This window comes from Pelmatolapia mariae, linkage group LG7 (assembly GCF_036321145.2).
Source record: "Pelmatolapia mariae isolate MD_Pm_ZW linkage group LG7, Pm_UMD_F_2, whole genome shotgun sequence".
NCBI lineage: Eukaryota > Metazoa > Chordata > Actinopteri > Cichliformes > Cichlidae > Pelmatolapia > Pelmatolapia mariae.
In genome coordinates, this window is record NC_086233.1 from 54,459,629 (window position 1) to 54,487,348 (window position 27,720).

General features: G+C 41.4%; 1 protein-coding gene across 22 annotated transcripts; it reads left to right on the forward strand.

Moving 5' to 3' along the window:
* The first annotated feature begins 1,791 nt into the window (after nucleotides 1–1,791).
* Nucleotides 1,792–27,540, forward strand: c2cd5 (C2 calcium dependent domain containing 5). Of its 22 annotated transcripts, none has more exons than XM_063479744.1 (32): nucleotides 1,792–2,112; nucleotides 2,538–2,646; nucleotides 2,802–2,888; nucleotides 3,020–3,191; nucleotides 3,283–3,378; nucleotides 3,674–3,829; nucleotides 3,914–4,151; nucleotides 6,083–6,198; nucleotides 10,115–10,339; nucleotides 10,766–10,854; nucleotides 11,893–11,928; nucleotides 14,373–14,481; nucleotides 16,312–16,365; nucleotides 18,076–18,190; nucleotides 18,343–18,441; nucleotides 18,549–18,660; nucleotides 18,750–18,829; nucleotides 19,245–19,431; nucleotides 19,517–19,678; nucleotides 21,592–21,732; nucleotides 21,816–21,879; nucleotides 22,013–22,074; nucleotides 22,196–22,294; nucleotides 22,413–22,502; nucleotides 22,612–22,690; nucleotides 23,114–23,206; nucleotides 23,298–23,366; nucleotides 23,648–23,680; nucleotides 23,961–24,092; nucleotides 25,246–25,439; nucleotides 25,525–25,671; nucleotides 25,761–27,540. In XM_063479744.1, exons 2-32 carry the CDS (start codon nucleotides 2,557–2,559, stop codon nucleotides 25,884–25,886), a joined length of 3,552 nt encoding a protein of 1,183 aa, XP_063335814.1. In that variant the 5' UTR covers nucleotides 1,792–2,112; nucleotides 2,538–2,556; the 3' UTR covers nucleotides 25,887–27,540. The 22 variants fall into 22 exon arrangements, with proteins under 22 accessions (XP_063335814.1, XP_063335807.1, XP_063335810.1 ...); XM_063479737.1 differs by lacking the exon at nucleotides 6,083–6,198 and adding an exon at nucleotides 6,802–6,959; XM_063479740.1 differs by lacking the exon at nucleotides 6,083–6,198 and adding an exon at nucleotides 6,802–6,959 and having other exon boundaries at nucleotides 23,961–24,062.
* The last annotated feature ends 180 nt before the right edge of the window (nucleotides 27,541–27,720 follow it).

The following is a 27,720-nucleotide window of genomic DNA, read 5'->3' on the forward strand; positions in this document are numbered from 1 at the left end:
TGACCACAACATATTAAATTTCTTACTATATTTATATATGTGTACTTAATCCTTACTAGATATGGTATCTGAGTCTAGACAGATAGAGATAAAACAGCAAGGCAGTAATTCATATAGAATAGAATAGAATAGGATACAATAGAATAGAATAGAATAGAATACCCCTTTACAACAAAGTTGTGTGTGCTCCATGCCAACTGTGCCAGCTCTGCAGGAATAGAATATAAACAAATCGCAACCCAAACTGCATATTTGTGTTGCAGTTGGTTAGACATAATTTCATAAGCAGTATGTCCAGACTATATAAATTAATTATGATTTAAAACTATAACTGTGAAACTGTGCTCTTCCATTATACATGACTTATAATAAATGTTGAGAGGTTCCACTAAAAAACACAAGTACCCACTTTGTTGTGTTGGAGAAATAATAAGGGCACCATCAAACCCTGCAGGACTTTTCTTCTTTGAGCCATGAATGTTAGAAGGAGGGATGAACCTAGTGAACCATAGCTCCTGCCTTCTGGTGCCCTTGGTTTAGTTTTCTTCCTTTGTTGAGTTATTTTGTTGTCCTTTTCAGATTGTTTCATGTATTGTGATTAAAATCTATTAGTGTAAGGGAGCTTTAATTTTAAACCTTGGTCCACAAATATAGGTAGTCATACATGTGTAACTAAATCTCTTCTTATGTGACAGGTGTTTGTCTTCATACATATCATACATACTAAAAATACCATTTGACTCCCCTCAGTAGACAAAGGTGACAAGCTGTGATAAGCTGTGTTTGATATAGACTAATCCACCTGGCACAAGAGTGTCGAGTACTAAAAAAGAACACTGTTTAATGTTTTCCTGATGTTCTTTCTTGCTTTGTTTTGCAGAACATTTTTACAGTTCTTACACATAACATATTACATATACATATATAAAAGGCTCTCAGGTTGAGATGTAATGGTAAATCTTTAAAAAAAAATATGAAACAAACAATGTATAATTTTAATTTAGAAAAACAAAAAAAAAAAAACGGGCACAACTCCTTCCCTGAAATTCACGGGGGCTGTAGTTTTAAAACATATAACATTCAAGCTTGAGCAAATAGAGAACATGCTGAGGGTTTATTTTCAGTCAATATTTCTAAGTACTCAAAGCACCTGCAACAGTGCAACAGTGTCTTGTTGAGATGTTTGGAGGACTACGGTTCAGGCAGTAGGCTACTCTACTTCTAGTTTAGGTCTTTTGTTGGGTTTTCCGGATTATTAGGAAAGCCTCCTCCTATTATAGGTTTTCCTGTTGTCATTTCTACAAAGATATAATTTTTTTTTTCCGGATAAAGTATTCAACATGCGCAAAAAAAATAAATAAATAAAAAATACAACAGCAGGATTATTTAAAAAATCTATCACGTAACCTCTTTTACAGTACCCATGCACGCAAAACATTTTGCATTTATTTTAATAATACTGGGAGTGTTTGCTTCCTCGTGCTACGGTCACATGGAAGGTAAACGAAGTTGTCAAAGTTGCGCATGTTCAAACCAAATCTCTAAGATGCCTTTAAGGGATACACTTAACGGGGGAGCTGCTATTGAAATAGATAAAATTAAGCGAAATTGAACTACTGAAAAGCTAAACTTAATACTTTGACTGCATATAGGCACGTTTTAATCATCCTAGTGGAAGTAGATATTATATTATTTCTTATATTATTGTTTTTATTTTAAGCAGGGGCGCGTCGACGTAACGTTTGCATGTTAAAGTACATCTTTACGAGGTACACACAAACGCAGCACACAACAACCCCAAGTGAGAATTCATTCATCATGGGCTTCATGCTGTCAAGCTAGCCGTTGTATTTACGCGGGACGTGTGTAATAAATAGTAAGTGAACAGTAATGCCATTTGTAGAGCATCGCCAGTATCTGTAATGCCGCAATATCTGCGGCTGGATGATTTCTAAGTTGAGCGACACTTTCCTGCGTGGTGTACTGGGAACTCACGTCTCGTGTTATGGGAGAGACACGGAGGTCAGACGAACGGTGGACTGTCAACAATAATGTCCGAGTAAAACGAGACTGCTGCTGCTTGGCCAGCTATATGTTAATCTTCTAGCACTGGTAAGGATGTTACAGTCTGCACTGAAGACAACATGCTTATCTTGTAGCTGCATAGGTGGAGGCTTTGCCGTGTGACTGTAAAAACATGGCCGATCAGGTAACTAGAGCTAAAGAGATTCTGACTGCAATGCAGTTAACCTAAGTGGCTTTTCGTGTTAGCCTCGTGTTGCTAACTTAATCTAGCACACTGATAGTTTGTTTTTTGTTTAGATAAACGGCAATCCAGTAGATAACCTCAAACCGAGTAGATCATCTTTTTTGAAAAACAAGAAATACAAATTCTAGTTTAGCTTTTAGCTAATTAGCTAGTGAGCTTGTAAACAGAGGAAGGGGCTCTGCACGTTATCGGCAACACGTTTACCGACGCCTCGATGTTTCCTGTTGTTAAGGGCAATGTTAATAGATTTAATTATATATGTTGACAGATCAGCGTAAAATTGAATCATGCCTGGGAAACTGAAGGCCAAAATTGTGGCAGGGCGCCACTTGCCTGTGATGGACAGAGCCAGTGACCTTACTGATGCTTTCGTAGAGGTAAGAGAAGAATTTATGTACTTAATTTGTTTATAGCAGTGTAGCTGTACATGAACTGTTTGTCCTAATGGTGATAGTCACTTCCCCTCTAAAGGCCCAAAATGAGCCAAGAAAAGCAATTAGGCATTTAAAAAATGTGTCTGATTACATTCCAGGTCAAGTTTGGAAACACAACCTTCAAAACGGATGTCTGTCCCAAATCCCTCAATCCACAATGGAACTCGGAGTGGTTCAAATTTGAGGTAAAATACCTCTCTTTGAACATGAGGGACCGATGTTATTACTACATTAAATTGCATTCAGATTCTGTAGATTTCTAAACTCTCCTCCTCGCTTTTGCCTCTTGTTCCTCTTCATGCCTTGCTGTCTGTAGGTCGATGATGAGGACTTGCAGGATGAGCCGTTGCAGATCACAGTATTGGACCACGACACTTACAGTGCTAATGATGCCATAGGGAAAGTTTACATTGACATTGATCCGCTGCTTTACAGTGAGGCTGCTTCTGTCATCTCTGGCTGGTTTCCCATCTATGATACCATCCATGGTATAAGAATCAGCTAATCCATCCACAATAATCACAAATTCTATTTAGTTTTCTTCATGGCCTTATCTATATTTCTATTGTTTGTCATCAGGAATTCGAGGGGAAATAAACGTCATTGTTAAAGTGGAGCTCTTCAACGATTTGAACCGTTTCAGACAATCTTCATGCGGGGTCAAGTTTTTCTGCAGTAAGTTTGGGTGGATTTTTGGTTCTAAATGCATCATAAGACACAATTTTCAGATTTATGTGAGAGAGGGCATTTAATTAGATGGCATTGTAATCAAGTTTTTTGTATCATAATGATCTTGGCAACAAAAAAGGGGGTTATTCCTTGATCAGCAAATTATAAGCTGTGTCAGTGCCATCAGCACATCTGTAAACAAGGAAATACCACTTAAAATGTGCAATAAAGATGGAATATCAGCTATAACAAACCTTTCTCGTGAAATCTAAGCTCTTTCCCCTCTGTTTCTGTATGGCAGCCACATGTATTCCACAGTGCTACAGGGCAACTTTGGTGCACGGCTTTGTTGAGGAACTCGTGGTAAATGAAGATCCAGAGTACCAGTGGATTGACCGTATCAGAACTCCCAGGGCCTCCAATGAAGCGCGACAGAGGCTCATCTCTCTCATGTCTGGTAAGGAAATTCAGGTGTGGAGGAATAAGTGCCCCAATTTTCCCTGTTTTGTTAACATGGCTGTGTGTTACCCCCCCCGTCCAGGAGAACTACAGAGAAAAATAGGGCTTAAAGTGCTGGAGATGGGTGGGAATGCAGTAGTGGGCTACTTGCAGTGTTTCGACCTGGAAGGAGAGTCAGGCCTGGTGGTCCGGGCCATAGGTACCGCCTGCACGCTGGACAAACTCAGCTCTGGAAGTGCCCCTAACACCAACACACACATGCACCCAAACACAGCTCCTGCTTCCAATGCCTGCAATTCCCCCTCTAAAGATGGAAAGGAGTGAGTATGAACCAACAACACGAGCATGCACACTACTACCTCTTTTATGTGCAAGTTTGTGAGTTTTGGGAAAGACGATTGTGCGTGCACGAGAGGGAGAGCGTGTGGGTTAAAGCGTGTACTGTATAAAAGTTTATGTGCACACTCCTGTGTGTGTCTCAGTATCTCTTGATTCCCCTTTGCACTTGGTGTGTCCATTGTATCGTGTAGTGCATCATAAAACTAACAGCACACGACATAACCTGAGACACACACATGTACAGTACACACACAGCCATCCTCAACCCCCTCCTCCTCCCTTGTCTGTGTCTGCTCTTTTAGACTCCTCTTGCATGGCTTTCTGCTCTGCCTCTGCATGTTCTAGTGCTGCATCTTTTTAGTGAGTATCTAGTACACATGTTCTGCTGTGCCTCTAACTATGTGGTTACTCACTTTTTTCTGCTTTTCCCATCATAAGTGATTTGTTTTGTGGTTTACATCCAGTTCCTGTAAGCTTAACGACACTTGGTGTGCTTGTGTGCCTCTTATTCTCTTCAAACTGTACATCTGTGTGTCGGCGTGTGAGATTTTGTGTAATGGGGATGTAAACATCTGCTGGTGGTGAGATGAAACGTGTGAATTTAATCGGAAAACTTGTCGGTGAGGAGAACAGTCATGAATGTCCACTAAAAATAGGACAAAGTGATAAATCGAAGGAAAGAGAGCGAGCGTAATTATTGTACCGAGTTCATTTTCTTCTTTCTGTTGTGATTGTCTTTCTTCATCTTTCCTTTAAGACTTACCTGCATTTTGGTTTTTCTTGCGATTAAGAAAGTGTTGTAAAAAACCCCTATTTCTTCTATGTTATCAGAATCTAAACAGCTATCTGTGATTACACACATTCTTGATTTTTTTTTTAAACTGGTTATTCAATGAGCTAAAGCTGCTGTGATTCAGGATTCTTGTCGTTTAATCTCTTTCGGGTATTTATTGTTGTTTAATTTACTGACACTGTTCAGCAGTAGTGAGTATAAAGAGAAATTCCACTAAATTAAATCCATTTAGTAATTTTGGGTTCGACCTCAAGGTCAGAGGTCAAGTCTTGTGAATTCAATAACTTGATAAGGTTATAATAACAGATTTTTAAATTCATACCATAGGTGTGTCCACTAGGAGGTTGAGGGGTAGCGCTGGCAGTTGCCAGTCATTTACAGTCTCAATTCCTTCCCTTCAATAAATGCACTTTCAGTTACTACAAAAAAATACAGTCACTTTTTTATTTAATTGTCTATCTATCTTTGCTTAGGCCTCCTTTACTTACTTAAAAAGACATAATGAGAACAAAATGGTGCCAAAGTGGAAAACAAGGTCATCAGATTGCTTTTTTTTTGACCAACAGTTCAAGATGTAGCGGTTGGATATTTTACACTACTATAAAATAAATGACCTATCTTAATCAGTTTGCTTAAAATTGATATCCACAGTTACTCCATGTATTAAAATGAAAAGAAATTCTTTCCAGGCTAGCTTATTTTTGGATAGTTATCTGTAATGCTGTAGGGCTTTCGTTACCTTTTTTCCCCTCGTGTTTACATCCCTGCTCTGTATATGTGCGAGACTGAGATTTCAAACTGAGAGCTGCGTGTTGTTTTCGTGCTTCTTTCACATGACTTTAAATTGAATAACAGTGCAAAAAGTGGGAGTTTAACAAAAAAAAAAACCCCAACAACCTCTTTTTGCTGTTCTTTTCCTTTTTTGTCTCCCTTTTTCACTCTACTGCAATGTTGTGTTGTGTTGGTTCTTGTGTGCATCTCTTTCTTCCTTTCTGCCAACATTTGGATTTGGACGTTTCTCACCGCTCGTGTCCATATCGGCCCTTCGTCTTCCTCTCTCTCTTTTTCTTTGTCTTTCTCTCTCTCTCTCACTCTCATTCTTTCTGCTGATTGGCCCAGGTCTCCCCTTGCCCACGGATGCCGCTCCACCCACAACAGCCCAGTGCATTCGGTCTGCAGCTCCCAGAGACTGTCCCAGAACTTCTCAGTCTCTGTTCCCACACTCATCTTCACTGGTACGCAGAGGCAGGAAAGGAAATAGGTGCAGGAGAAAGGCAGGAAATCAGAAATGCAGTGTAGCAATAAAGCTATAAGATAGAGGCATCAAGGCAAAGAAGGTAGACAGACCGTTATGTCCTTAAAAATGATTTTAGTCTGGAATCCCTCCACTTCTCATTTTCTAATTACTGCGGGGTGGGCAGTCGGGTTTGCAGTTGCATCAGCATTTCTGAGGAAGGGCCTGTAATCACCCTACAGTCACCTGACCTTTGCTTCACTCTACTGGGACACATGCTTCAGCTCGTCATCCTCTGTTAATCTGATCTTTTTTTGTCTGTTTTGCCATATTGCTTTCTTTAGTTTCATTTATGTATGTGTGCGTGTGCTGTTCTTCGTCCTTACTTTTTGCTTTTCACGCTTGCTTTTGTTTTTTTTGTTTTCCAGCCATGCGTAGCACCTGACAACACACCTCACCCAAAGCAAACAAGTGTCACATTAAAAAGTCACCCTCCCACTTAACAACCTCGGTTCACTCTCACCCACATATGCGCACACATACAAACGCTCAGAGGGGTGCAGTGGTGACTGACGTGTGTGTGTGTGTCATGTTCTCCTGGCAGGCCGGTATTTGTTGAGGATCTGCCCTCGTCCTCCGGCCCGCCAACCCCTTTCAGAGCCCTTCCCACCTCCTCCTCTCCTCCCCCCTTCTCTCCCTCCAAGCCATGCAGCCGCCAGTCCTCATCATCAGACACAGACCTCAGTTTGACGCCCAAGACGGGTAAGAATACTTGGCCCCGTCCCTCTTTCCCATTCTCATCCCTCCCTTCTCCTACACTTCATATTGGTGCTGCTGTGTGGTTTTGTTTTTCAAATTCTGTTTATTCAGTTCATTTTTTTAAGAATATTTTAACATTATTTTCTGTTGTAAGTTTTATTATAAATATTTATTAAGCCTTGCCTCGTCTCCCACCTGTCCTCGGTGGCCTGGTGTGTCTTCTTGTTTCACACTTTGAAAAACAAAACAAAACAAAAAAACCCATTTTTAATATTTGTAATAGGAAACATGTGCTTCATAGCCTGAAGGCACACCAGATCTCTGTATTTGTTCCGTCCCCTTGTTGTTGTAGCTTTAGAAGCACTGTGTCTCATGGGGGCTGTTGTTGATTGAAGGTCACTTCTCCATTAGTAGTCATCATGGTTAATCATTGAGGAAGAGATAATTTTGGTAGAACTCTGCCCTAAGGACAACTTAAGCACATTTTAACGCAGGCCACTAATAAATGCCACAAAAACTGAGGAACTTTTCACCACAGCTGCCCTCCCGAGCCCTCAGGATTGGACCTACATTTTCCCCTAATCCACATTCCTCCTTTCTTTCCACTTCATTATCTTTCTTGCTCATGTTTCCTCTTCTGTGCCTCCTTTCTTTTCCTCTTAAGCCATTTTCACATGTAGATTGCAGGACTTGCCCCAAGGTAGGCTGCACGTTCAAAGACAAATGTCCAGTGCATTTTGTTTGTTTGGTTTAAGTGACTGAAACAATCTAAGTACAGTGAATACGGAAAGTATTCACTGCTCTTAACTTATTCCACATTTTGTAATGTTACAAAATGGTTTCAGTTCATTTTTCACCTCAAAGTTCTACCCCATGATCACAAAGTAAAGAAAGTTTGCTTGAAATTCTTGGAAATTTATTAAAAATAAAAAACAAAAATATAGCATGTAGATGACATTTCCACTGATCATCTGTCAGATGTTTCAGTTGATTCCATGTGATTTGGAAAGGCACACACCTGGTCCCGTCTGAGGTTCCATAGTTGACGGTGCATGTCAGAGCACAAAGCAAGTCATGAAGTCCAAGGAATTGTCTGTTGACCTCCAAAACCAGGACTGTATTGAGTCAGAGGTGATTGGTATAGAAAAATTACTACAGCATTGAAGTTCCTGGTGAGCACACTGGCCTCCATCATCCATAAATGGATGAAGTTGGGAGCCACCAGGACCCTTCCTAGAGCTGGCCGCCTGGCCAGTCTAAGTGATTGGGATGGAAGGATCTTAGTCAGGGAGGTGACCATGAACCTGATGGTGACTCTGACAGAGCTCCAGTGTTGCTCTGTGGAGAGAGGAGAACCTTTCGGAAGGACAACCATTTCTGCAGCAGTCCACCAATCAGGTCTGTATGGCAGTGGCCAGACGGAAGGCACGTGAGAGCCAAAAGTTAACCAGCAAATCAGGTATCGCTCGACGCCTGGATAATACCATCCCTACAGTGAAGCATGGAGGCAGCATTATCAAGCTGTATGATGGGATATTTTTCAGGAGCAGGAGATGAGTCATGGTCGAGAGAAAGATGAAAGCTGCAATGTACAGAAACATTCTTGATGATAAGCTGCTCCAGAGCACTCTGGACCTCAGACTGGGGTGAAAGTTCATCTTCCAATAGGACAGTGACCCTAATCACGCAGTCAAGATAACAAAGGAGTGGCTTTAGGAATAACAGGGAGCTAGATCCCAGACTTGAACCTGATTGAATCTCTGGAGAGATCAGAAAATGGCTATGCACCAACGCTCCCCGTCCATTCTGATGGAGCTTGAGAGGTTCTGCAAAGAATAATGATAGAAACTTCCCAAAAATAGGTGTGCCAAGCTTGTGGCATCATACTGAAAGTTTTGCAGAGAAAAATGAATTTAATCAATTTTTGGAATAAGGCTGTAACATGGCAAACTGTTACAGCTGTGAATACCTTTTGGGTGCACTGTATAGCTAAGTCTTTAGGATTTAACACTTTCAATAAGATTTGACTGAGTTGTAGACTTTTAAGCTTTAATTCAAGGCATTTGACAAAGTTATTGCATTAACTTGTTAGGAATTACAGCCAATTGTTTACATAGTCCATTACATCCAATTTCAGAGGAATGTTCTTTTGTTATTCCATGATAATTTACAAGCAGATAAAAAATCTAGGGCTGATTCCAAGTTTAGAGCTTGCATTTAGTAGCTGACCTGAATATGAGATCAAGAGATGTATAAATACAAGTTAAAGTGCTCATCATTTGGCTGAAAGACCAAAAGAAAACAGAGAGCATCAGCTTTAAGGAACAACATTCTGGTGTATTCTTAAAAAGAAGAAATGAACTAGCCAGTTCAGCAACATCGAAAGGCTTGAAAAACCACAGAAGACAGGTAAAGTCCACTATAACAGAATTATTTCCATGTTTAGGAAAAACAGCTTCACATCTAACCGAGTGAAGAGCACTTTTGGTAAAGTTGGAACAATCAACGAGATGCCTAAACTGAGGTTTTCGCAGGTCGTGACAGGAAGGCCAGATCAGCCAGGAAACATCTAGAAGAGCCTTCACAGTTCTAGAAAAATCTTTGGACAGATTGAAACCAAGCTCAACTTGTACCATAATGATTGGAAGATAAAAATATGGAGAGCAAGAGAAATGGCTCATGATCAGAAGCATTGATTGTCTGCAGTTCATGTGTGAAAATGGCTTTTGCTTCCCATCATTCTTCAGCATTTTTCCTTTTTTTCTCTCCTTACAACCAGTACATGCAGTGCACATTTGATAACTGTCATTAAATTATTTGAATCGAAAGTATTTTTTGGGTTCTGCAACACTGAAAGTCATCAGTCTGTAGTTAGCATGCTAATTTAATTAAAATGTGGACCAGCCATGTAATGTATTGACAGCTGATCCGCTCACCAAGGTCAGTATCAGTACAATGCCCAACTTACTTAATACTAGCTACCTACTTTGCATAGTTCATTTCTCTATGCTTGTGTCCACTTTCCTCCTCATCGTGCTCTTCTCCATCTTCTCAGTTGTTGTGCTTCTACCTACTCTCTTCATTGCTCTCTGCCTATCCATTCTCAATATATCTGTTTTCTTTATGCACCCTCCATCTGTTTCTCTGCTGTTGGATAGAGGAGCCCCATTCAGTGAGATGCAGACCTGGGATCTTCCTCTGCCCCAGCTCCCCCATCCTTTCCACAGACACTCTGTCCCTTCCTGGTTCTGGCTCAGTGGGCTGTGGTCGTGGCTCTAACCCCAGGGCAACCACCTCAGCCCCACTCTCCTCCATCCAGTCAGACTCTGCCTTGCTGAGAAAGAGCGTGTCCTTCACTGAGGACCTGCTGCTGGCAGCCTCCGGTATAGTAGGCCTGCTGTGTGTCACCGAGTGCCAGAACCTTATAACAGTGAAGTGTTGGCATCTCACTCATTTAATGGGTCAACAGCAGGACTGTTCACACCCAAATTGTCTTGACTGGTTTTGTCAGAAACACTAACTGCTCACAGTCCACAACACTACTGTGAGAGTCCTATTCTGGATACTTTAACTCCCAGCATGTGGTTTGATGTGTTTGTTAGTGCACTAAATGATCAGAATAAGTTAGTCTGAGGTTCATGAGGCTGAAGATCATTAGGTTTTTTTTGTCCAAGTTCAACTTTCTCTTGATTTGTTTTAACATGAATGCTGCAATGTAATAATCACCTGACAGTTTGTTTGGCTTTGTATTCGGCTGACTTTTGTGTTTAAAATGACAAAACTGAAGCCAGGCTCTCCTCTGTGATCAGGAATGGGCAGTGGAGGCAGCGCCGGGAAGGAGGCGGGACCTCTGAGGACCCTCCTCAGACAACAGACGCAGACAGCTCTTGAGCAGCGGGTACGGTGACACTGGTGTCACTCATCGTCCACACTTGCATACATTTAATTACTAGCTCACTACTGGTGCAGACACTTGAGACTGAAATGCAATGTCACAGCTGGCGAGCCATATATTTTGGAGAGTTTAGGGTTTGACATTTGTGTTGGTGTTGCATATCAGCCTCAGATCTCTGTGCAAATGGTGAGTTTTAACACAGGTGCATTCTTTGTGACAGAGGCTACGTTCACACTGCAGGTGAAAGCGCATCAAATTCGATTTTTTTGCCCCTCTGCGACCCGTATCCGATCTTGGTATGACAGTGTGAACGGCACAAATCCGATATTTTCAAATCCGATCTGGGTCACTTTCGTATGTGGTCCTGAATCCGATACGTATCCGATGTTTTAGAAAGCGACTGCTGTGTGAACGCTCAAGTCGCATTAAATCCGTCTTTTACGTCACTGACACAAGACAGACGCCAATTATCAGCGCCCGAGAAGCGCCCGATAGGACATCGCGAACTATTTCTTGCCATCCGGTGAAACTGTTGGGAAGACCACGTTGGAGAAATGTGGACATTTTATTTTTACTGTATTTTCTGCAGATTCTGACAGAAATCTGCAACTATCCTTTGAAGCACCGCTCCTCTAAAACAGCAAAAAGGATCATCTACATTATTATGTAAATAACAAAATAACTTAAAGCAAAAATTTGGAAACATAAAGTCCGAAGTCTTTATATTAAGGGCCATCAGTCAAACAATATTGTTTGCTCTGGGTCTAAACAGAGCGAGTTGTGTGTGACATCTTCTTTTGTGCATGCGGGCCGCTTTGAGCGTTCACACTAGAGCGCGTTTGATGTCGCATTTTATGTGTAGTGTGAACAAGCAGACAAAAAAATCGGATTTGATCAAAAAATCGGAATTGAGCATTAAGACCTGCAGTGTGAACGTAGCCAGATTCATAACAGACATTGGAGAGGTGTTTAATGGGGATCGGTCTGTGTAAGACCAAGTAATGTTCCATTTTTTGTGTCTCGACCACTTATGCTACTCAGGGAGCGTCTTCCTCTGGGTTATTGTTAAACGCCAGGGTATGTCCCATCAGTGTGACACCTTCTCACTCTCCACCTTTCCCTTAAAACCCTAACCAAGCGGATGGCCACCACCTAGCCTGAGTCAACTCCTAACCTAGCTCTTTTTTTTTTTTAATTGCTCTGCACCCTCCAAACCCTAAAAGATTGACAAACATGTGAGGCAGAGTGCCGGAGGTTAGGAGTTGTGCTCCCTTCTTGTTCGAAGGGGTGTGTTTGAGACTGTTCGTGTTTCGTCTGGATATTCATCTCAAGTGCCTCCCTCCTTCTAGAAAAATTTCCTGAGTTTGATTTTTGGTTTCCCGTATCAAAAACAGGAATGAGCATACTCATCTCATCAGCTCATTCTTGTGACCTGGCTCAGAGTGGGAGGAGCTGTCAGACAAATTGGAAGACATCTTCCTTTTGTGGAGTAGTGGATATGATTGAAATTTGTGGCATTCCCACCTGATTTCTGATCACTGAAGCCATCCATCACATACTGGTCCTGCATGGTTGGGAATCACTACGTCCCTCTGCTTTTCTGTAAGAGTGTTGTCTCTTCAACTAAGAATGAATACCAGCAGGCTAAGTTTCCTGCTCCTCATGTGAGTGAATGCATGGATTTGCATTACATTATTTGGCTAGAGACAGAAGACCAGCTGTGTTCTTAGTGGGCAGAGAAAAGCATGTAAATCAGAGTAATGATTCACAGCCGCAAACTACTTTGTCTGTCTTTGTCCTTCACTTTCAGCTCCAGACCTAATGAATGCATGTGTATACGGTAGACTCAAAAGGATTGAATCACTACATCAGTGACACTAAATACCTAGGCCTGTTTTTCTCAATCATTTCCAGCTGTATTTGAAATGCTTTTGAGTTTTATTCCTACACGGGTAGGCTGTAGTGGGGAATCTCAGTGGACAAAACCTGCATGGGGGGCTCATCACACTCTGTCCTTGGTGCATGTTTCCACTTATCCTATGACTGCTCTAACTTAAGTCTACATGCATCATGTTTTAGACTTTAAAACAGTTTTGATCAATAATCACCTGCTTCAGTATGTGTTGGGAGAGGAAAAAATGTGAAGTTTGATACCTGGTTCTGCTTTAATTTCTGTCTTTAGGATTTCCCAATTTCTCTGTTTTTGCATAGAATTGATATTGTGAGGTTTCTGGGGTTGAAGCCTTTAAAAATATAGGATGATCTCTATTCAAAGTATTTGCTAATTAATTTTTTTGTTATGCAATATAAAGATCTTATTAGTATAGTACTGTAGTGTGCAAAGGTCTTGAGCTAGCCCTTGTTTTTCTTTCTGTTTTTTTTTTTAAACTACATTGCCTCCAAGCAGGAAGTAGGTGGTTTTGAGCAGTAGTTCTCCAGTGTTCTGAAAGTCTTTCTAGGTTTTTTGATTTACATGTTCGCTGCTTTTTCATTCATTTTCAGTCCAGTCCTTGTGCGTGACAGTTCTTCTTATTGTTTTTGTCAAGCCACTGAAAACTGATGTCTTAATCATGCAAGCATAAAGAGGAATTTAACTCACATATGTCTGCACATTACAGTCAACTTGGCAAAGAAACATTTTTAAGTTGTATCTTTAGGGACTTTTTTACTAGCAGACCATGAGAAAAAACACTTTGTTCTCTTTTATTTAGCTGACTCTATGAAAAACTGCAAATGTAATATGATTAGACAGATGTATTTTTGCACCAACAAGGTGATTCTCAAAGAGCTATTAGCTGAGAACTCGGGATTTCTCAGCATGTTGTGCAGAGCTTACTTACAAAAAATTGAGAGAAATGGACAAGTGGAAGAGAAAAGAAGTAGTAGACCTAAAAAAAACCTCTGCAACAGATGAACAGTAATTGAAATTCATATATTAAAAATAAGAAATAAAATCCAGCAAAGACCTGACAGGGGCCTGGCTGTGGCTTCATTTTTCAGCACAACAGTGATTCTAAATACAAAAAGAGTTAAAAACATACATGGATAAAAAAAAAAGCTGTAAGAAGCCTGGAGAACTTTTCCTGAAGACTACTGAGAAGGACGCTTGGCTGAAAGACTTCACACTTTAGTGAAGATTAAAAGGGGTCCTTCCAAATATTGACCTTTCAGGCTAGTTAGAATTGTAAAAACTGTTTTTGCCTTATGTACTGTATTTCATTTATGTTAGTAGAATTCCCATTTTCTTGGTAAAATATAAAGAGATGTAGGGTGACTCAAGACTTTTGCCCACTACTCTAGGTGTTGTATCTTATAGTGGTGTTTTAACCACCTACCTAACGCAGAACAAATTAGCCTTGTCAGCAAAAAGTAAATATTTGAACTCAGTCTTGAGTTGAGAACTTAATATTCACCAATGTATAAGTAAACATGAGACACAAAAATACTGGAAAGGCCCTTTCTGTAAGTGACCAGTGTGTGTGCTTTTTCTTTTTTTCTTTTTTTTTAAATTAAATGTGTAGGAGTTCCCCTTCTTCACCTTGACATCGTTCCCGCCTGGTTTTCTGCTTCATGTTGGTGGAGTGGTCAGCGCTCGATCTGTCAAATTACTGGATCGGATACACAACCCCGGTGAGTTCAACACACAAAAGCACACAAGTTCCTAACGTAGCTCGTACATCGCCCCGTGAAAAGATAAGAGTGAGCTTTTTCCATTGACCCTACAGTGTTGTGTGTGTTTGATCTCGTTGCAAATGGCTGTTAGTCAGTGCTACCCATTATCCTCTTGTGTTGCCAAATTTTTCCAGTGTATGGTCCTGCTCCCAATTTGTTTGCAAAGGAAAAAAAAACAAAAAGTTGACGGTCAGACTTAAGTTTATCTACAAGTCCTGTAGGTAGCAGGTGAAAGCTGTTCCTGGTCACGCCGATAGGTTGTGTCTGCAGTAGTTTGTTCTAAACTTTAGGATGGGCTATCATCACATGTGTCAAACATTTTTATGGATAGTGGCAACTTTCACCTTGTCCTTTGACTCACTGGCTTTATGTAATTAATAGTCTGTGCTGATCATGTGGTGGCTCTGTGTGTGTGCCTGTGCTGTGGTTGCTGTGTTGTTGTTGTGCAGTGCTGCCCCCTGGGGCTGAATTGCAGTAGTGGCGCATGGCTCCAGTGTTTTGCCTGCTACTTCTATTGTGTGTGTGGTTGGCTGTAGGTGGCAACATATCGAGGTACTGTGGTGTCTTGCTTAAGCTCTGCCAGCCTTTTTCTGTCTTTATTGAACTCACTGTGTTGAATCTGTTCTTGTGTTAAGAGGGGCATAATAAATACACCTTCAAATGAGATTTACAGACATTTGCTCGTCAGGTGATCGCCTGCCTGTTAACAGTGTTGGAATACCTGAGTCCAGTTTATAGACTTAGTAGTTTTACCTTTTAGCTCAGTTTACTAATAGCCTACCAACACGAATGAAGGATGTATGAGAATCTAATCAAAGGGGAGTGTTGATGAATGTGGGCTGGGTTAGGATAAGCAGGGCTCTTGTCAGAAGTGGACAGGGGAACTAAAATAAGACTGTAAAAAAAGGTGCTGTGATTAAACCAGTAGTCTTGTCTAAATTAGACTCAATGACCCTGATCGAAACTCCAGGATTAACTTGGAAAGCAGTCTGAAAAGAGCCCTGTTCACTGTTGCCTTTCTACTACAGAAAAACATCAAAGGTACCCTGTGGAGTTTGTCTTCAAAAATAGCACCGGGGAGCGATATTTTTACAAGTGCGTTACTTTTTTACCTTGTTTTAACTTCGACAATAACAACAATAACTTAACAGTTATGCTCTGCTTAACTCGGGCTTAAACTGCTTGTTATTAGCAAAATACATTAGCTAATGCATGTAAAATCACTTCGTGTAATGTTGTATAACTGCATCTAAGGCCGACGTTGTTGAATCACTGCAGCTAAATGTTGGCAACCCAGATGACTTCTATCACTCACTCAGGTTGGTCGGCCTGCTCCAGACTGGCACCGTTTGAACCTGTTGACTGATGATTTAAAATCGGTGGGGGGGGCATTTACAGTAAGAACATGCCCGGTGCATTATGATGAGACGCATTTATTTTTGTTCACATGAAAACTCCACAGTGCGCCTACATGTACTTACAGTCGCTGCATGCTCCTTTTTGTGTTGTAGAGCTTCTCTTCTCCTTATGTTAAAAACAAAATAAGTAAATATAGCCTGATGCTTTTACTCATCTCAGTTCTCCTCTCTTCCTCATCAGTCTTTTTCTTCTCTGTCAGATTGTTTTACTAGGGCTTAACTTAGTTTGGCGTCGCAATAGTGACTGTGAAGTGGTGTCTGTCTTTGCATAGTGATTGTGGAGTGCTTCCGTTGTGCTGTGTCGGTTTGTTAGACTGTCTCTTCTTTTCTTTTTCTCTCTTTTCTGTACTAACGGTGTGTTCTGGCCCAGCCTTGGGTAACACGCGCTCATACAAACTGCTAGACTGGAATAGTGTCACTGCAGGTATTTCCCCCCTTTTAATGCTCTCACCCACAGGAATGATGGCAGCTCAGTGAAATTAAACCCATGCTTAATGTTAAAATATAACGCCCCCATAGAAAGCTTAAGTAGAATTCAGCATAGCCTCATATTGCTGAAAACTTCTGACTTCAGTGAGCTGCCATCTTCCTCTCTCTAATCTGTGTGTGTGCGTGTGTGTGTGCTGAGTTGAGTTGAGCATGCCCTGTGTCCCCACCCCATCCAGCCTGGCCTGGCTACCCCACACCCAGCTCATCCTGCTGCACAGAAGAGCTCCTGCTCTTCACTAACGTTGTCCCAGCGCTGTTTCTAACGCTTCCCGAATGAACATTGTGGTCAAACCTGTCTAGACCAGAGGAGGTTTAGGAGGTTTACTCTGTCACAAAGAGCCACTGAGGCATGTGCATCCTTAACTCACTGGGCCGTATTCATACTGAGAGAAAGAAAGCGAAAGAGAGAGAAAAGTGATGAATGGATGCATGGAAAGAAGTCGTTGGGGGGCGCAGTTGAGGAAAATTAACTGGATCTGGGACATTACGGTGGGGATGGAGGGAAAGAGGTGAGCTGACGTAAATAATGGAGTAGATTCGATGGACTCTAGTGAATGAATATGGCCCTTCTCTGCCCATGACTGTGCACATGGTCATGAGTGTGCACGTTGGTGAGCCTGTGCCTGTTTGACATAACTGCTTCTGGTTTAAAGAAACCCACCTCGTGGGCCTAATGCCTGACCATCAGTCATTGTTCTTCATCTCTTCAGTTTCACAGCCCATTCTTCTCATCCCCTCATTCATTCCTCTCCCTTGTCTCACCTACCATTTGAGTTTCTCTCTGTATTTGGGAGGCTCTGTCAGCATGTAGCCCTCCCAGGGAATCATGGGGTGAAGCTCAATACTCTAATGTAGCTTTTTTTTGGTCATGTCCTCTTTGTTCAACAGCCTAAAACAACCATATGAGTCAGATTAAGCTCTCAATTTGCAATGATTTGGCTTTAAAGAAAAAGATGTTTGGAGCAAAGCCTCATGAGAATATTGAAACACACCCATGGTTTAGCATAAGTATGATGAAGGCTCGATCGCTTTAAAATTACTAGCTTTGTCACCAGGATAGGAAAGCACGTTTAAAATCAGGCGTAGAGTCTTCTCTTATACAAGATTTTCTATCTATACTAGCACAGCCATGAACTCACATAATGGCTGGTGGCTGTGTCCTTTCTGTTAGTGCAGCTGGCTGAAAGGAGACAAAGAGAAGGGAGACATGAACATTTATATGATGTCCACTAATGAATTAATCTTGTCTGACCATTGACTCTGCCTTCATCATCATCATCATCATCATCATCATCATCATCATCATCATCATCATCATCATCTTTCTGAAATTCTCAAAAACCATTTTCAGTGTCAGTTTGTTTTACAAAATCACAGTTGGTTTTGGCCTGCTTTGATACACTGTTTAACCCATAAAACATCAGAAAATACAAACTGTAATGTTGGCTGTTTGTTGATTTTCTGGTAAGTCAAAGCAGTCAGATTAGGCACCGGATTATGCACAGATTTCCTGTTAGTGTTGTTTGGATTTGTGAGGGTACTGCATTTTTAACCTATATTTTAGTGTTCAGTGAGGTGTTTGATAAATAATTGAGTTAGAAATGCCTTGTGAAGGCTGTTTGATTTAGAATTGTGTGTTTCGCAGATGAGCCCGAGACTCGCGATGCCTGGTGGGAGGAGATTCGCCAGGAGATCAAATCTCATGCCAGAGCTCTCGGTTGCCATGCGGTTGTAGGGTACAGTGAGAGCACAAGCATCTGGTATGTACTGCGTAAACACACAGAAAAGTGATGCACTTTAATCCCAAGTTTGGTACAAAACACTTGGATCCTTGTGATTTCTCTCTTTGTGTCCTGCTCTCATTGCGCCTTCTTGTTTTTCTCTTTTCATTTCTCCCATTGGCTCAAAACAGCGAGGAGGTGTGTATTCTGTCCGCATCTGGCACAGCAGCCATCTTGAATCCTCGGTACATGCGTGAAGGCTGCCTGGACATCGGCTGCACCGACCACAGGTTGGTTTCTTTTTTTCTTATTGTTCAGCTCAAAGTCTCGGACAGTCTGAATGTCAGTCATCACATGTTTATGCCAACGCACCTTTTTGGTTTTTGTTGTTCTCCAGGTTTGAGGAGCCATCGCCACCAAACTGTGGCTTCTGTCACATCCCGTACGATGAGCTCAACATGCCCTTTCCTGCACAGCTCACCTATTGTTACCACTGTAGACGACAAAAGGTATCAAATACAGTTAATTTCTTTTTAGGTTAAATAAAAGGTTTCTGCTCTTTAAAAATATCAATAACTACTGCCTTTATTTTGGTAAGGTTCCTGATGTGCTCTTCACAACAATTGACCTGCCATCAGAAGCAGCTGTTGCAGGAAAGGGCTGCCTTATCCAGGCCAGGTATAACACCTCACAAACCCACAAACCCTTCTTGATATTAGCAGAAAAGGAGTTAAAAGGCTTTTAAAAAATATTACTTAGGGAAAAATACACACACACACACACACACACACACAAATCAAATCTATAAAAGTAAAGTATATTACTAGCATTTCACTCTATAATCTAGCTATAAATTATAACTTTTACAGTAGATATTTCAGATAACATAATTTATAATATCCAATATTCTTCAGTGGTAGCATGTGGGCTAAACAATACACCTCAGAAGATGCATTTTGACATCAAAGGAAGTGATCAAAGTGAGCAATTTTGACCAATCAAGGTCAATTTTAGACCTCAATTGGGTTCAATCAAGCAGGTTTTCTATGAGTGGATCAATGCACCTTCAATGCCAGTGCCTCTTGTCTGTCAGGCTGTGTCGTCTAAAGAAGAAAGCCCAGGGAGAAGCGAATGCAACGGCCATCTCTAACCTGCTGCCTTTCATGGAATATGAGCTACACACTCAGCTGATGAATAAGCTGAAACTGCGGAGCATGAACGCGCTGTTTGGCCTGCACATACAGATCAGTGTTGGCGAGAACATGCTCCTGGGTCTGGCTGTAGGTTAACCTTTCATGCTAACAAGTGATTATGTCACTTTTATGTGTGGTGGATCTTAATCGAAGTAAACGTGTGTGTGTTCAGTCTGCTACAGGTGTGTACCTGACAGCTCTGCCTGCTCCAGGGGGTATCCAGATAGCAGGGAAGACTCCAGGAGACTTGAGCAGCGAGCATATATCATCCATTCAGAAAAGGATTAATGACACCATAGCTGTGAACAAAGAGCTCTATCAAATTAATCCTCCGGTGAGACAGTCAACACTTGCTGATACAGTGAACTTATGGAAGCTGATCTTTGTGATCAAGCCTGAAAAGTCTCACCTTTCAGGGCAGGTTTGTGGTAACGTAGGTTTGTTTCCAAACTGCAGTAGCTGAGGTGTCATGTTGGGAAATTATGATTTGTGTAGCCTTCTGTAGTCCGTATAAAACCTTTTAGCACAAAAGAACTAAAAAAGTTTAAATTTATGATGTTCAGACATGGTAAAAACTTACCCTGATGAGTATGCTATAGCATCGCTATCTGTGGTCATTTTATACTGCAACAAGTGGGAACACTTTTCACATTTTTTTTCTACTTTGAAAGAAAAAATATCTACGGTCTATGACCAAGAATATTAAAGACTAGTGCATTGTCATCAGGCTTTTACATTGTATGGACAATACTAGTATTTTCCATTATTTTGGTGTTATTTTACAGTGTTATGAGACATACTATACAGTCCAGACTATAGTTATGTGGACAGTTACCTTTTTATTTTGTTCTCCAAGCTTTGTTGATTGGATACAACATTAAAGGGTCAAGATTTACAAAGATTCAAAGTACCCGGACACCTGGAAACTGGAAACTGTTTCTTGGGTGGCTGTGTGTCATGGCTCAGAGCTGACTGTCAAGACTTAACCTTCAGTTACAAGTAGAAGTTATGTGTCATTAAATGAGAAGAGAGGAACTGAACATGAAAGACAAAGAGCTCCATGTTGGTATTTGTTTTCCAGAAAATCAGGAAATCGTTGGCATGGTGAAGGGAAAAAAAACTTGCTGAAAAGCAAGCCAGAAATGCTTCACAAGTACATAACTGTACTTGTTTGTGTATTTATATATATATATATTATCTTTTGACTTAAAGCCCCCTCTCTGTTATTGTTTCAGCCCATATGGCTGTGTTTGCTACTGTCATATTGCTAGTTGTTAATTAATTCACTGCTGAAAAAAGCATGAGGATGAGTGTGCAGGTGTGCACTGTAGGTGAATTCTCTAGATGCATTAAAAATGGTCGTCAGGCACATAGCCGAAGCAACCAAAGAGCCTTTCAGGGTGAAGAAGTGAGCTGTCCTTGAATCGCTGTGTTAATCACTTGAGCCAAATCTGTTTGAGACCTATTCAACTTGCTGAAGGTCAGATTAAAGAAAGAGTCCCTAAATTTTGTCTGCCGTGCATTAGAAGCAGTCCTTTCCATACTGATGTACACCTTCTCAAGTGAAATCTAAGACTTGACACTTTAATGTAGTACATGTCATCTTATTTAAATCCTCTGTGCTGAAGCTGAACAACTTCTAACTGTCCATATATGCCTGGGCTGTATATTCTGTTCTTTGTGAATCGTGATAAACTTACCCCTCTTGTCTCTCTCTGATCGTTAAAGAAATTATTTGCCCTGGACCCTGAGGTGTTCTGCGGCATAAACATGGTACTGAGCATGCCAACCTTTAGCTGTGAGACGCAGCAAAGCATGACAAGTGTTTCACACTATTAATCACAGTACTACACCACCTTTAACTTTATTGCAGCTCTTAACTGGGGACTTTTTTGTGTGTGGGGATAATACATAACCCACACCAGAGTCACCTCTTCAGATGACTCACTGCAAAGTCATTTTATAAGTTGTTAACGTACTTTGATTATGTCCATCTCCCCTGACCAATCACACTCTCCCCTGCATATATATTTGTGTGTGTGCGAGTGTGCGTTTTCCCAAATTAACACCAACCATGAGTGTGTGTCAGTAAAGTTGACTGGGTGAGTGAGAGCATGTGGATTGTTACTAACACAGTCATTCTACTAGTTACAGTACAGATGTTAGATACAGATGTGATCTTCTGTGGTGTTCTGGTTATCTCTCTGACGTCCCGTCTGCTCGGATGCTGCATCTGTTTGCTTGCAGGAGCTTGCAGAGGAAGGGGTGGGCTCTCCAATCCCTGAGCCAAGGCATCGATCCAGACTTTTTCGCTCCCACTCGGAAAGCTCAGACGAACTATCAGAACTGGATCTGTCCCATGGCAAAAAGGATGCCTTCGTCCTGGAGGTGTGTATCTGTACAAATCAAATCAATACACGCCAGTTGTAAATGCCAGTTTAAATGATGACAATGTTTGATCACTCCTATAGATTGATGACACCGATGCCGTGGAGGATATCCACTCCCTCCTGATCGATGCACCTCCCCCCACAGGTACATGCTGCACACTCACTCTGGTTCAGTTACAATGGATCGTTATGCACTGCACACAAGTTAATAATTCAGTCCAAGCTCTAGCAGGTGCCATTATTTCTGTGCTTCATTGCATCTGCTTCAATGTCTTCAGGTTTCTACAGCTGCAACACTGAAAATATGCCTGGGATTTCTAACTGGACTTCAGGAGTACAGGTACGTACTGAACGTAGTTGTAGCAATACTAGCCATTATTGCAGAATAATTATTTTAGAAATAAATACAGTTAAGCGTTAATTTAGATCTGTGTAAATTGTGTCATCATTTATTTTGACAGATGTTTACATCAGTGAGGGTTTTGAGGTTGAGCAATGCCAATCTTACTAACCAAGGCTTAAACAAGATCTTCACTGACCTCTGTGAGAACCTGCTGAAGGTAAGAAACCATCACGGAGCAGGTTTCACACTGGCACTGTTTTTTTTTTGGTTCAACTTGATGTGGTTGTGTTTAGATTTGGGTTTTACAAGTCTACAATTCATCACGTTTGTTTCAGAGTTTTTACTTCAAGCTGCGCTCTATGATCCCCTGCTGTCTTTGTCATCTCAACTTCACCGTAGCAGTGCCAGAAGAAGAGCTCATACAGGTGAGACAATTCAGGCCATCACTCATTTGTCAAGCTGCCAGAGCAGTGAATGTAATTGAGAGAAAATTTTTATATCTACTGCTGTTCCTCTTCTTGTCTCCCTGCACAGGTCACAGTGACAGCTGTTGCCATGACCTATGACAAGGAACAGACTCAGGAGAAGACAGCTGAGAAGCCCGTCAACAAAGGTCAGTCTCTCTGTGCATTTTACAGCTTTACCAAAGCTCTGCTCAGATGAAGGAAAGCTTTCACATCCAGTTTAATATACTCAGTACTCATCAGTCAAGTAAAAAATAAAATTCAAGCTGTATCTATGAAGTGAGCCACTACTTGACTCCAAATAATGCAATAACTCAGCTTAGGTAAGTTGATATCAATATTGAGCAAAGCTGAGAATTATTGCATGATTATTAGTGAAGTAGGAAAACAAATATTCTTTTAGGATCTAAGCCAGGATGTCAAACTCATTTTACACGATAGGCCACATACAACCCACTTTGGCCGATTCTGGCCCCTGGGGTCTTATGTTTGACACCCCTGCTCTAAACAGTGTATTGCTTTTAAGAAGCATCCCTGCTAGTGCTGCGTGTCTTGTGTGTGTATCTTTTTAGGGAGCCTTGAGGCTGAAGAGCAGCTGCAGTTTCCCCTGGAATTGTGTGCAGACTCGTCCTCTTCCAACATTCAGACAGCATCCAAAATCTCAGGTATCTTTAACTGTTTTTTTACCTCCCTTACCTCATCCGTTACCCTGCTTCACTAAACAGGTATCACCCATCTCGTCCACTAACACATCAGATACAGTCTCTTTATTCACCCCAGCTGCAAAGCTGTGCCAAAACCAGCTGCTTATAGTACGATCAGCAGGTAAATGAACTGTAGTAGACAAGTGAGAGTTTGTTTTGCCGTGAACTTAGATAACAGTCTGTGACGCTGTCTAGAAGAGACTTTGTGTTGGTGACCCCCCATTTGCATTAAGCTAACACAGCCATGGGATAATGGGATGGGAGTGACGGTTAAAGCTAGACAGCGCATGCTGTGTTCGCCTTGTGGCAGTAATTGGTTGTTGCTGAACTTTTCTCGCCTTCCGACAAGGACAAAATTAGACTGTGATGATGTGTGTGTGTGTGTGCGTGTGTGTGTGACAGGTGTCGGAGAAAGTACCAACATCTCACCCAGAGGTAAGCTGCCCTCTTGTCCTTTATTTCCCCCGCCCCTTCTCCCGCTACCGAAACTACTACACTGCCCTGTTTTGACTTTTCATCCTTTAGTCTCGGACAGAGTTATCCTGCACCGCTCCCAACCCTCATCCAGTTTTGTTCTTTTCTGTTCGTTTGTTTTGTGTTCTGTTTTGTCTTTTCGTTTTCTTTTCTTGTTGTTGTTGTTGCTGTTGCGTTTGTGAATGCACGTGTGTGTGCGTGTGTGTGTGTGTGCGTGCGTGCGTGCGTGTGTTCTCTCCAGCTGCCTCCGTTGATTACGGTTCCTTTGCAGACAGATGCAGCACCTGGCTAGAGCTGCTTAGGCTGAAAGCTCACACCATAAGACGAGGATCAGTTAAGACAAGTAGGAGGACACAGTCTCTAGCACACTCTGGTGATCATACCCACAAATACAGAACACGGTTCACAAGCGGTCACACATACGCGCACACACCCCTCCATGCATGCCGCTGGGGGGCGGAGCATTGTAAATCAAGCACCAGCTTTGTTTTGTTTTTTTTGGCTAGAGTGTGAAAGTTGACGCCCCGCCCCTCAGAGGGATCCACAATTTGCAGCTTGCCAAAAAACAGTGTGTCAGATTAGAAAGGTTTTTGCATTTTGTGTGCAGCATTTTTCTCAAATAGCTTGTTGGTTGCAGCAATTTCATGAGAACCTCCAGAGGGTTCCTTTTATTCCCCTCCCCTGCTTTTGCATCACTGATTTTTCTTAGGCTTGGAAGATAGGAGGTTATTTGAGGAGACACTGTGTGAATGCTAAAGGATTTCATGTCTGATTTGTTTGGGAACACACTGATAATCACGGTGGGGCGGGGGTCAAAGCTTTTCTGCAAGAGCTAGTGTGACTTTTCAGACCTCTGCACGTTAAGTAAACTACAGTCTAATGTGTGGCTCTGAAGGTTCCTGGTTTGATGGATGTAAGCCACATCAGGTAAATTTGCAATAAGATACTGGAGCATCTTTCACACTCTGGCTTGTGTACATGTGCCCAGCCTCAGCCTCACAGCTGTTTCTGTCTGTCTCCATGTCTGAAGCCTTCCTCACAAATGCCAACATATAGAATAAAATCTCTCATGTACTTTGCTGTAAGCACTCTATTCACACTTGTAAACAGCTGTGCCCAGGTCTGTCTGTCTGTCTGCAGACATGTGTAATTGTCTGTTTGCATCGACTGCATGATATGCATGGCAGCGCACACGCGCCAAGTGATTGTCTAGTGCATTCTCAATGCTGCATGTAAATCTAACAAACACACACACACACACACATGCCTAAGCACATGTAAGTGCACATTTTACTCTTGCTGTGCAAACACTAACAGCTGAGTTTCTGCATGCTCATTCCACTATGACATTTCTTTCTGCTTCAAGGCTCATGTCTGCTTTTAATCTTTCCACTAGTTTTGACTTTTTTCTGGTATCTCCATTCCCGTTTTATCTCTTCTTTTTCTTTATATCCCCCCTCCTCTTTTCTTATTTTTCTATTCACGTCTCCCACTTGCTTCTGCCTGCACTCTCCCTGAACCTGCAGTCTCATCTTTGGAGCGCTGCAGTCCGCTTCAAGAGGGACGTTCCCGCTCGCTGCGCTCCAGTCGCTCGTTTGGAGGCAGCTCGGTAACGGTGGTGAAGATGACGCCGCTCTCCTTCCTTTCCGGGACACGCATCATTAAATACCTTGGCATTATCAACATGTTTTTTATCAGAGAGACGACATCATTACGGGAGGTACGAACGACGTCAGTACAACATCCAAAGTCCCGCGGTCATTTTGCGCAGTTTTAAACGTAAAGTGTGTTTTTGTTCTGTGAAGGAAGGCGGTGTCAGCGGCTTCCTTCACTCATTCATCGCAGAGGTGTTTGCGATGGTTCGAGCCCATGTAGCGGCCCTCGGCGGCAATGCAGTTGTGTCTTACAGCATGAAAGAATGTGTGTTCATGGAAAATCCAAATAAAAATCAGGTGATATAAACTGCACATTACTAACAGGCGGTTTATCTCAGTACTGGCTGTTCAATTGATTAAATTTTGCATACTTGTTCTTCTCTTAGGCTCAGTGTCTCATAAATGTAAGCGGTGATGCGGTTATCTGCATCAGCGAAACAGACCAGGAGTCCTCAGCATCAACGGCAAATACTGGACAGACCGGTGGCGGAGGAACCGATGGGGCTACATGACAATGACACTGTCCCCGATTCTGGCTCCATGAAACACACACTAAGTCAACACACTTTAAGTCTAGCCGTCCAAATCTGACTGACTTATGTTTGCCTTAAAACTCTATAAAAGATCCAAAGGCTTGTACACAGCGAATAAAGAACCATTTCTCAAGCATGCAAAGCAATCTATATTAATATAGGAGTGTGGGATGTTTCTTTTTGTTTAAAGAGAGCATATTTTGCAGGACATATTATGGAATTTCAAAGTATTTAAAAACATTTAAAACCAGTCACCGACTCCTTACACCTAACCTTCATATTAAAGCCGTCCATGCTGGGGTCACTCACAGCCACGGTATATTGGTCATCCAGTCGGGTATGAGTAAGGCAGCTATGACTGATTTGTCCATCCACGGATCACAGATGTCACTCAATGACTGAAGTAAAAGGGATACAAGCTAATGATTTTAAAACACAGTCAAATTCTTACTCTGCTATTTCATCCCATGTGTTGAGCACCAAGTGAGCAGATTATGCATCAGGCAAGGCAAGTGTTTAAATTTCAACTGAGTGGTGCTCTTTCTTAAAATATAGAAAAATTAGCCTGAAGTGGAAAATTTTGAAGCTAATTCCAAAGAATCCAGGCGGACCTGTGATCCGTTCACTCTTGTCCGGTTTTAATGTTTTATGTCTAAACTGGGCTCATGTTGAATTTGTTGAGAATCTTAATAATTAGTTTTAAAGTGTTTCTCAGAGGAAGTCCAAAATTGTTCTGCAAGTGTGGAACGATGGTGTCACAGCTGTATTTCTGGGAGGAAACTCGTGTTACATGCATATAGATAACACAAGCCAAAATTACAGGTGTTATATGCACATATTTTTGTAGAGCAATAACTCCCTTTAGAATAGCCATTACCATATATTCAGTATAAAGCTATTTAAAACTATTAGATTATATTGCTTTATCCTAAATTCAAGTGACATAGCAGGTATGCTTTTTATTCACATGCAACTGGAGTGAGCAGGGAAATGGTGACAGGTGTGATGTCAGATGAATACAAACAAAACTGATGAGTGGATATAAAGCGGGTCTTTGGGATGTCGTAGCAGGGATGTTTAATAGAATATAAAGTCTTTGAGGTTGTTTTAAAGTATTTAAACCTAGATCTTTGGGTATCGAAGCAACCGACGTCCTCCTCTTGATGCATTTATCTGTGTGTGTCAAATTTCACATACCTTCGCCAAGCGTAATCGCTGTTTCGTGGGCACTCGTGTTTATGTTTAGAGTCTTGCTGCTGATCTTCTGTCTATTGTGGGGGGGAAGCAGCTACAAGTGTCTGTGCCACCTGAAAACAGACTGTGTAAATGTTCTCAAAAAAAAAAAAAAAATCAGATTTCTAGTATTTTTGTAAGTTAAAGAGTCCTACTACTTAATTCAGCTGTGCAATGAGTTTCATGATGTTTTGTGTCACTGTGTCAGAGGATTAGTGGTACTCTGTTTTGTGTGTGATCAGCTGTTTGTGATTAGTTTCATATGTTTGTGTCTAAAACTTGAATGTAAATACTTGGAAGCTTTGGCTTTTTGACTAGCAGCATGCAGACCCACTTTTTATTGCCATGACCCTGTATGCTTGCCTGATAAGTCTTGCACAATAAACCTGAGTCAAAGTGACAGCTATTGGTTTCTTGTTTTTATTGTTATTTGTTTTATTTGATGACCTATAAAAAATAGAACAGGATCTGTAGTTGTGGTTTTTTTAAGATTATTTCTGCCAATAAAAAAACAAAAACAAACCCCCCCCCCAAACCATGATTTTTTTTTAAAAAAAACATTTTTTGCCATTTGCAAATC